This window comes from Urocampus carinirostris, chromosome 19 (genome assembly GCF_059441175.1).
Source record: "Urocampus carinirostris isolate Australia breed hairy pipefish chromosome 19, RoL_Ucar_1.0, whole genome shotgun sequence".
NCBI lineage: Eukaryota > Metazoa > Chordata > Actinopteri > Syngnathiformes > Syngnathidae > Urocampus > Urocampus carinirostris.
In genome coordinates, this window is record NC_142367.1 from 18,744,274 (window position 1) to 18,755,384 (window position 11,111).

Sequence of the window (11,111 nt, forward strand, 5' to 3'; positions counted from 1 at the left end):
TTTAGACCCGGTTAATGGGGACCAAAACCACCCGCGAAAAGTGAAAATCCGCGAAGTAGCGACGCTCCCTTCAAAAACGCTTAAAAAAATATATATTATTTTATTACTTTTTTAATTATTATTATTTTTTAAACCCACGAAGCTCTGAACCCGCGAATGTGGAACAGCGAAGTAGCGAGGTCCCACTGTAATCAAAACATACATACAAAAAGAAATGCATACCTGTCAACCTCCACGGCTCCATGCCCTTACAAACTGTCGTATTTTCCCTTACAAAATACAAAAAAATCTTACACCAAATTTTTTTTTAACTATTTATTTATGTAGTTTAACATGTAATATTGTACATGTGTTTCTTTATATCATTCTGTACATATTCTTAATATCAATCCATTATCTGCACTGCTTATAATAATAATAATAATTTCCTTGTATTGTCATTCTGTGTAACAATGTACACAGAACGAAATGTCGATTGCACCTGACCCGTTGGCAGCCAACAGAGGGCGCCGCCGACCACTTTTTAAGTCTTAGGAATCCTCAGTAAGGTCGCGGGGGTGCTGGAGCCCATCCCAGCCAGCTTTGGGCAGTGGGCAGGGGACACCCCGAACTGGTTGCCAGCCAGTCGCAGGGCACACAGAGACAGACAATTCGCTTGCTTCGAGGGACAATTTTGACCGGCCAATTAACCTGACACGCATGTTTTTGGAATGTGGGAGGAAACCGGAGTGCCCGGAGGAAACCCACGCAAGTACGGGGAGAACATACAAACTCCACACAAGAAAGTTGGCAGCTGGATTTGAACCCATGACCTCAGAACTGTGCCGCACACTCGCTAACCAATAATAAAAAACAAAATAAAAAACAAAATTAAACAAAAAAATCAGGAACAATTGTTATCAGCGTAACTAAAATATCCATTATTGACACATTAAATTCAAATTTGTAAATAAAGATATTTTTGGGAGGAAAAAAATAGGTGGCATTTCTATTTTGTAAACCATTGATGCTTGCCACACCCCCCACATTGCATATTACCCTATTTTTATTTCGGTGTGTATTTTATGTAGCACTATTTAAATACTCTATATCAACACATTACATTGGGTATTTATGTATTATATTCCTTTTACTTTATTATTGTTTTATTTTCAACACAAGGATACTGCTGGAAGTGTGAATTTCGGGGATGAATAAAGTATCTATCTATCTATATAAAATGCAGCAGTACGGCAGCCCAGTGGTTAGCGCGTGTGCGGCACAGTTTTGAGGTCATGAGTGGAGTTTGCATGTTCTCCCCGTGCTTGCGTGAGTTTCCTCCCACATTCCAAAAACATGCGTGTCAGGTTAATTGGCCGGTCTAAATTGTCCCTAGGTGTGAATGAGCGAGTGAGTTGTCAGTCTGTCTGTGTGCCATGTGACTGGCTAGCAACCGGTTCAGGGTGTCCCCTGCCCACTGCCCGAAGATAGCTGGGATAGGCTCCAGTACCCCCATGATTCTCCTGAGGAGAAGCGGTGCAGATAATGGATGGATGGATATAAAGTGTAATTCAAAGTGCTGTTGAATGACAGTATCCAATGTACAATCAAAACAAAACTCTTAACAGACATACAATGAAATGTAATGAAAATGGTGGGGCACAGAGGACCCCTGTATGGAAAAAGAAACAAAGGAAGCTCAGGTAAATGAAGGGGGGTGCAAATATACAAATTGTGTTCTATTATAAAGGCTTTACCTAATCCCATGCAAATTGATAATCCACATCTTTCATGTTTTCTGCGTAAACAGCATTAAAGTACTCCGCTTCCTTGTCTGTCAACTGGTTTTTCCAATCTCCGGCGATTCCTGGAACAAAGTGATCACATTCACCAGATTTTAAAAGTCAAAGTACCGTAAATTCCGGACTATAAGCCGCTAGTTTTTTCCCGAATGTTCAGCCTTGCGGCTTATTCAGTGATGCGGCCAATTTATGTAATTTTTCTAACAGCCACCAGCGGCGCTCGAGTACAAAAGGTAAGATTTAGACCGGTGGAAGACATGCGCCGAGGAAGACTGCAACTTCTTAGCTTGTGCACAAATTAAATTGGCGTAAACATATCCTCATCATGCAAATTGCAAAAAGAAAGGCACATGACGCAGCTTTCAAGCTAAAAGCAATCGAACAGTCCGATTAAGAAGGAAACAGCCACTGCACGTAAACTTTGCTTAGCGAGCGTGTTGCTAGCGTGTTTTTGAATAAGGGAGCGTGGGACGACGTCTATATGACAATCTCTTTACCATAGTGAAGAAGTACGACTTTGATGACGTCAATTTACCGTTATTTCCACATGTACTGTAGTTTTTTTAACAGACCCATTTACTGCGTAGCGAGCGTGTTGCTAGTAGCGTTTTGCTACCCTTCACAGGCACGGTTTGGGATGAAAGTTATAATATTATTATTAGCTTTGAAAACTCTCTCGGTGTACCGTCTTTCTTTGTAAATATGTGTAACCATGTATAATATGCATTTGCAACTGTATATTTTTGTAATGTATTTATTTTAGAGACTTATTCTGATAAGTCGTGCACGGGCCAATTAAAAAGAAGGGGCGTAACAAACGCGGGGGATGACGGGAAGTGGGGACCGGTAAAGGTGAGTGTTTGTGGACACGGCGAACAATAGTGGATATATATTTCTCCCACCCTTACCTTTGAAAATATACACTTTTTTTCCTTGGATTACTTTCAACGAGACTTGGACTCTGCAGGTCTGCATCGAACCTTAAGTACCGGTATCATTTTCCGTTTATTTTGCCGGCTGTGGCTTTTAGACTGTGTACTTTATATTCAGTTACGATCGCAGGACTGAAAGTCGGGTTTGGGTTAATTTTGTGATTGTGTAACGTGTTTTAATGTGGGCGAGTGCGGCTTATATACAGGTGCAGCTTGTGTAAGTACAAAAGCGGTTATCCTCTTAAAATGTGGTGGGTGCGGCTTATAATCAGGTGCACTCTATAGTCCGGAATTTACGGTATATTTAAGGGGACAGTGTGTATTATTTGACCACTAGATATCACTGTATTATGTCGTCCAACCAAAGACCAGGGGTAAAAAGCTCAAAGAAGAATACAAATTACTGAATAAAGACTCAACGTGACAAAAGCGTACAATTTTTCCTTATTTTAAACCCTTTCTTAAAGGGACAGGAGTGTAAGTGGTACCAAAAAAACTTTCATTTAAAATTTCACACTGAGGGGTATAACAAAGTTTTTTTTTTTTTTTCAGGTACCCGTAGAAACAAGATGGCGCACAATTATGTCAGCTTCCTCTCTGTTTGGCCCATGTTGAGTGAAATAAATACAAAATTCAAGATATAACTATCTTTATATATTTCATGATTGTTTGCTTATTATTTAAATAAACATTGTTTTTTTTTGGAAGGAGGGGTGCGTAGTAAATATTTTCTCTATTAAGTATGCGTTAACAATGCTCAACTGAGTTCAAAGAGCCCATATGCTTTATTTTCCATTGCACCGATCTGTTCTTATCATATTTTTATCAGGTGTGTCCGAGGCGGAACAAACACCCAAAAAGATGAAAAAGTTTTTTCCAGTATGTCTAATAAAGGCGCACACGTTATGTGTTACTCTGGCGCCATCTGCTGGCTTAAAGTCAGAATTGCAGCCTTAAGTCTTCAAATGCCGCACACCACCTTAAATGACTTGAGTTACTTCCACACAAGGAGCTGCTAAATAATACACACTGTCCCTTTTACCTTTTAATACTACTTTATTACTTTAATAAACCAATTGAAGGAAAACAAAACTACCAAATAAAAACATAAACTTAAAGTGCAGCGTGTGTTATTTAGCACCTAATAGTGCTAAACAACTTTATTGAAAGCATTCAAATGATGAGCAAAAATACATGAACGATCATAGTTTTTTAAATTCTTCTAGGTCGAGAAATATGTATTTATCTTATATAAGAGTCTTGCGGAGGGGAAGCTGACATAAATATCTGCCATCTTGCTGCTGCGGGTACTTGGTAAAAAAACAAAAACCTTGTATAAGAAAGGGTTTGAATGGTGCGTTTTTGTCACTTTGGGTCAATAGTTTGTATTCTTCCTTGGGATTTTAGCACTGGCTTTTAGTTGCACAACGCAGTAGAGCAACATTATTACCGTAAATTCCGGACTATAAGCCGCTACTTTTCCCCCTAACTTTTAACCCTGCGGCTTATTCAGTGATGCGGCCAATTTATGTAATTTTTCTAACGGCCGCTAGCGGCGCTCGAGTGTTGCTACCATTAACTGCCCTGTCAAAGCTATATTATTATTATTAAAGCTTTGAAAACTCTCTCGGTGTACCGTCTTTCTTTGTAAATATGTGTAACCCATGTATAATATGTATTTGCAACTGTATATTTTTGTAATGTATTTATTTGTATTTATTTTAGACACTTATTCGGATATGTTTTGCACGGGTGAACGAAAAATGAAGGGTGGAACAAACGCGGGGTGCCGAGTTTAAGTGGGGACCGCTAAAGGTGAGGGACAGACAAGGAAAGAAGAGGGGGTAAAAAAGTTGGTTAAAGAAAAAGGAGTTGGGTGAGTAAATGTGTTCATCTGATATATTTTCCCCACCCTTACCTTTGGAAATATACCTTGGATTACTTTCAACGGGACCCGGACTCTGCAGGTCTGCATCAAATCTCAAGTACCGGTATCATTTTCTGTTCATTTTGCCGGCTGTGATTTTTGGACTGTGGACTTTAATGAAGGACATTTAGTTTCAATCGCGGGACTTGAAGTCGGGTTTGGGTTAATTTTGTGTTTGTTACATGTTTAAATGTGGGCGCATGCGGCTTATATACAGGTGCGGCTTGTGTATGTACAAAATCGGTTTTCCTCTTAAAATGTGGTGGGTGCGGCTTATAATCAGGTGCGCTCTATAGTCCGGAATTTAAGGTACACATTATCCCTTTAAGGTCACACCTTTTCTGAGAAATTGCGACTTGGAGGTGTCCATGATTTCCTTGGGAACTGCAGAGTAGTTGGACATATCGTTCTTTTTCATGTTGTTGAACTGGCATCGCTCTGCAATCTTCTCAATCACCGTCACGTCTAATGTCTTCCCCAGGAACTCCGCCAGTCGGCCAACGCACGCTTTGAGATCCTTCAGTAGAACAAGCGTCCGTTTCGGTTTCGTTTTGGAATGAATTTGGGGTTTATGCATCCATTATGGGGGTGCGGAGTACTCACCATAATCAGTTCTTCATAGCATATATAAAATACTCCCTCTGTATGACTAAGCCAGCCCTTCACGTGATCGAACCATGAGCCAAACATAACTAGTAAACAAACACGGCACAATTTGACTAGAAACTCAAATTGTGGGATTATAACTTGACATCTGAGGGATATCACCTTCTCCTTTCAAGAACTTTTGGAGAAATTCACTCTGTGGGCCGGGGTCAACCAGAAAGGAAGCCATCTTGCAGTAGTGGAAGGACGACGTGAACACATCTCTTGGGTTCCTCATCACATAAATCACCTGCAGTAAGGTCGTGACCAAGGGTTGGGTAGGGTTACTTGAACTGGATTACTTTCAATGACTTTTGGATTACTCCAATACCAAATATGCTAATAAAGGACAAAAGAAACTAAATATGAATATAATGACTACATTTTGTGCAGGCTTGGGGAGTAACGGAATACATGGAACGGCAAAAATGATGTGGGCAAGCTGTTTGGATTTATTTTCATTTTCTTTCTGTCGCCTTTTATGTTAGTTTTGCCGGAGATCAAAGAGATCAAAGCCAGGAGAGAAAGCTTACCACGTGTTGTGAGTCATAATTCGATTCATATTTAGTTTCTTTTGTCTTTTATTAGCATATTTGGTATTGTAGTAATCCAAAAGTAATTGAAAGTAATCAAGTTAAAGTAACCTTACCCAACCCTGGTCGTGACTTAATAAATAGAGAAGATTCCTGGAATATGGCGTTCCCGCCTTATGAAGTCTTCACTATACAATGTGGACTACAATTATTTTCCTTACTATACAACATCAACAAAAAGGATTTTGTGTGCCCAAAATCATGTAACGTTCAAACTTTGTGGTGTTTTTGCATTTCTAAAAATTACGTCTCAAATATTTAGTGGTCGACATCATGTAAAATGCTGGTCTGCTATTGTTTTGCGTCACAGCATCCTGAAATAACATATGTGCTATTGGTTAAACAACCTCCCATGATGCCTTTCACTTCATTCTTTTCAGGATCTCGTGTGCTTCGTAAAGACGTCTCATGTCTGCGTCAGCGATACAATACTGTATATTTTTTCTTACTGTAATTATCGGTTTCAGGTTTGCGGTGATGCTAAAGTGAGAAGTAACATTAGAATCTTAAGCTTCCTGTCCATGGTTATCAAGAAATATGAAGAAGGCACACAAATCACTTGGTGCGTTCCATTGCCGTAACAAATCAACAATTGGGACTATAAATAAAAATAAGTAAGGAAGTAATCGATTGGTATGACAATCCTTGCAAGTGGAAGGTTTGAAATTAATCTAGTTTCATCCTGCTGTTGTCTCTGCGCCTCTGCATCAACCCGCTACTCCACTTGACCAGCTTAAGTCGCGTCACTGCAAAGGGATTTTTTTTCCCCATTACATTCATTATGTTACATAAAGACATTCACGTATGTTATACATAAGTAGCACTCAATATATATTGTTTTGTCATTTAAATTTCTTTATCTGGGTAACTGAACCGGCCGATTAACCTGACATGCATGTCTTTGGAATGTCACAAGACAGGCCGAACCAAAAACAAGGTATCACTGTCGTTTGAAAAGGAAGAAAAACGATCACTATGTTGAAAAAAATAGATAATGGGCCACTCCGCTTTACCCTACCTTGGGTTTGATCTGAAAGAAAGACGGAGGCATCATACGGGGTAGGAAATGTGTGGTAAAGATGCGGGGCGAGGGTCTGGTGTCCAGGTTGAGACTGCAGCTGCGAGCCTCCTCCAGCCAGGGAACGCGATCCCAGTTGTGCAGGCTCTCCACTGATGTTGGATCTCCTCCGCTCATGATCAGCGGCAGGATCTCCTGCATCCATGTTGTACCTTCAGAGAGGAGATTTGAGAAAAAAAAAAAAAAAAACAATGAACAGTGTTTTGGACCTTCGAGAAAACATGCGGTACCTGTATTCAAATGAGTTTAGTCATATCTTGAAACTTGCATGAAACCTAAAGGGACAGTGTTTATGATTTGACTACTAGATTTCGCTGTATGGTTTAGTGCAGTGTTTCTCAACTGGTGCATCAGGTCGCGAACCCGTTTTCAGTGGGTCGCAGGCAGTGTTCCCTCTAAGCTGCGCGCGTGCGCAATTGCGCACTGCTTGCACATTCTCAGCGCACAAGAAAATCTAGCCAGCGCACAAAAACGAGGGCCCAAAATTACTAATTAAGAAGCGACTTAAGTCAAAGTTACAGTGCATGAAGGTAAAAATACACGGGTTCCCCTGGCGTTGTGTCCTAAATGCGGTATTTTGAAGTCGAGTCGAAGTAGAACGAAGTTGAGTAAAGTTGGTAGAGTTTGTCGAGAACCGGCTTCTTCGGCTCGGCTCACTAAAAGGAACCTTTTTGGTCCTAAACGGCTCTTCAGGTTGTTTTTGCTTCTTTAATCCCAACATGACCAAATATGATGTACAATTATGCACAAAATGACTTAAAGGAAGGGGAGAATAGAACAAAAAAGAAAAAAATACCAAAATGAAAAAGTAGTGAAAAGCTGAGGAAAAAAAAAAAACAAAAGGAGGAGAAAAAAAGAAGGAAAAATTTAGAAAAAAGCCAGAAAAAAAAGAAAAGAAAGAAATGTAGCTCGGAAAAAATAAACACAATGAGATTTCTAAAAAAAAGGAATTTAAAAAAAAAAAAAGAAAAAAACTGGGAAAAAGAGGAAAAAGTTCGTGTTGCATTCAAATAATTTCCAATTATACCAAGTGAATCTTGTTGCCAACGTTGTACTTCCACTAAAAAATGTGATTAAGTACAGTTCTGTATCTTACAACCGACTAAATAAGCCCCCCAAAATGTTAATATTATGCGACAAAATATACCAGGAAATAAAAAGAAATGGATATCTTGTGAAAGAATTGTAAGAACAAACGACGTTTGTAGGCCGTACAACCTTTGCAATAGTACATGAGTCATCTCATCTCATCTCATTTCATCAGCCGCACCGCTTATCCTCATTAGGGTCGCGGGGGGGCTGGAGCCCATCCCAGCCATCTCCGGGCAGTGGGCAGGGGACACCCTGAATTGGTTGCCAGCCAATTGCAGGGCACACAGGGACAGACAACTCACTCGCTCATTCACACCTATGGACAATTTGGACCGGCCAATTCACCTGAAATGCATGTTTAGTCAATTCATTCAAAATAAAAAAATTATTTAGCATTGCCGGAAACTCGGCAAAATGTCACTTGATGTCAAGTTTTCGACATGTTTGATAATGATTTAGTTGCCACACTTGGGATTGCTGTTGCTCACTGTTGTTCCAAGCGTTACTCACCGACTTTGTCTGAACGCTCAGACCCGTGGAAAATTACAGGGAACATTGGTCGCAGGCCTTTTCCTTGTCGAAATAATGCTAAACGCAAATGAAGGGTCAACTGTCCTTCTCAACAGTAGATGGCGATAATGCCCAGCTATTCTACCTGTTCAGTCAATTATGGCATTTGAGAGGGCCAGCGTCTCGTTTTAAAGTAATTGTGCGTATTTTATTTCCCCTTTTCCGACCATAAGAATGGGTTGCAACAAAGTTAGTGATAAAAATGAAAACAACGATCAAAGAAGGTGTACTAGAGTCTGCCATTGAAGCGCTTCTAGAAGGACAGTCAATGGTTAAAAAAAGGTAGATTTTAGGCTTTAACAATCAATAATAATTAAATAATTTTTAATTATGTGTGTGTCACTACTGATACTGATACTACTGTATAAATCCCGGAGATATAGTATTATATCGTGGTTCGCGTCTCCCTTGACCGCGAGGGCCGTAGAGGAACCACTTTGTTATTGAGGACTGTACAAATAAATGTGACTTGACCTGTCTTCCTGTGGTGTGTCTTGGGAAAGTACAGCATGGCATTGCCCATCCCTTTCCAGACCAGTTTTTTAGGGCATAGGGTTTTTGCTCCCCCACATAAAACCTGTTTCCATGGTTACTTGTAGCAGGAGAATCCTCCTGATCTGACTCAGCTACAGCACCTTCATCTTTTGGTCACTGTCATATGAACTTTTATTAAAATGACATTGGATTCTATTCTATTATGTTTGGTGTATTAATTATGATAAATAAGTACAGGAGATATAAATGACTGAAATAATAAAAGGATCTAGCACTCTCACCACCGCTTTCCCGGTTCGTTTTCCATTGCATTCATTGCAATGCAATGGTGAACAACCATCCATGTACCTAGCGGCCCAAAAAAATCCTTACTCTTACCATTGCCATACGGTTGGATCCCTGTCGCCATCATTGTTATGCAATGCGTGTCAGAAGGTAAAGTGTCAAACTTGGGACCAGAAGGTCAAAGGTTCGATTCCCGGCTCCTCAGAGTAAAATGTGTTCGGGCAAGACACTGAACCCCTAATGTATCTGTTATGTAGGTAGTCATCGTGTAAGTGTGTATATAAATGAGTCTAATCAAGTCATGTGTATTTGTAAAGCCCTTAATCACAAATAGTCTCAAAGGGCCATACAGACTATCATTACACCATCCCCTGATCTAAAACCTACATAAGGTAAAGGAAAAACTCAAAAACCTCAACATGAGGAAAATGAAGAAACCTTGAGAAGGGACCGCACATGAGGTAATCCCCCTTCCAGGATGACCAGGCTGCAATCAGGGTTGGGTAGGGTTACTTTAACTGGATTACTTTCAATTACATTTGGATTACTCCAATACCAAATATGCTAATAAAAGACAAAAGAAACTAAATATGAATACAATTATGACTCACACCACGTGGTAAGCTTTCTCTCCTGGCTTTGATCTCTTTGATCTCCGGCAAAACTAACATAAAATGCGACAGAAACAAAATGGAAATAAATCCACAACAGCTTGCCAACATCATTTTTGCCTTTCCATGTATTCCGTTACTCCCCAAGCCTGCACAAAATGTAGTAATTGTGTTCATATTTAGTTTCTTATGTCTTTTATTAGCATATTTGGTATTGGAGTAATCCAAAAGTAATCGAAAGTAATCCAGTTAAAGTAACCCCACCCAACCCTGTTAGTTTCTTTTGTCTTTTATTAGCATATTTGGTATTGGAGTAATCCAAAAGTAACGGAAAGTAATCAAGTTAAAGTAACCCTACCCAACCCTGTACATAACGTAACCCGGAGCTGTATTTTACCGTAATCTGCGGACACGGCGCTGTTCTCGTCCCCTGCTGGACATTACAAGTAACGCATCTTGGAGGTGCACAAGTGACGCCACACCCCTCCCTCGCAAACTTTCATTTCGCATTCTGCACTTGTTCAGTAAATATTGGCATTGTTTTTAAATCACACATTTGCAAGCATATTTGGTTATAAACAAACCCGACTTACCCGACTTGGGGTAGGTTGCAATGAGAATGTCATCCGGGCGAAACGTGAACTTTTCGAAACGCGATAAACTCTGCGGTGGGTGGATAAGAGCAGGCAGCAATACCCCTTTGTAAACTTTATAAAGGTCTGCCTCGCTCATTGTGGAAAGCTGCACAAATGTCAATTAAAGGGAAGAAATTCTGAGCGCATGTGTCTCAGTGACTACCTTCGATTTATTATTGGATATTTTTGGGTACTTCCGGTGTCTCCCCCTGCACACATTTGAGGGGGAAGTGAGGAGTGACGCTGCCAAGTCCAAATACTGTTGTTTTTTTCAAATTACGATTTTCTTATTTTTTATGGTGTGGAAACTTCAAGCAAATTGTCCTCAATTTATTCTTAAAAACTAAAAATACAACATTTGCTGAACTGTGCATTTGAAGAAAAACATTGTCTCGTCCAGGGTTGGGTAGGGTTACTTTAACTTGATTACTTTCAATTACTTTTGGATTTCTCCAATACCAAATATG

At 39.9% G+C, this 11,111-nt stretch overlaps 1 protein-coding gene across 1 annotated transcript; it reads right to left on the minus strand.

Moving 5' to 3' along the window:
- Nucleotides 1–1,497: 1,497 nt before the first annotated feature.
- Nucleotides 1,498–10,835, minus strand: LOC148347563 (sulfotransferase 2B1-like). The gene is made up of 7 exons (XM_088323262.1): nucleotides 10,603–10,835; nucleotides 6,897–7,108; nucleotides 5,409–5,535; nucleotides 5,244–5,332; nucleotides 4,977–5,157; nucleotides 1,737–1,846; nucleotides 1,498–1,651 (listed from the first exon to the last, which is right to left on the minus strand). Exons 1-6 carry the CDS (start codon nucleotides 10,739–10,741, stop codon nucleotides 1,737–1,739), a joined length of 858 nt encoding a protein of 285 aa, XP_088179388.1. The 5' UTR covers nucleotides 10,742–10,835; the 3' UTR covers nucleotides 1,498–1,651.
- Between the last annotated feature and the right edge of the window lie 276 nt (nucleotides 10,836–11,111).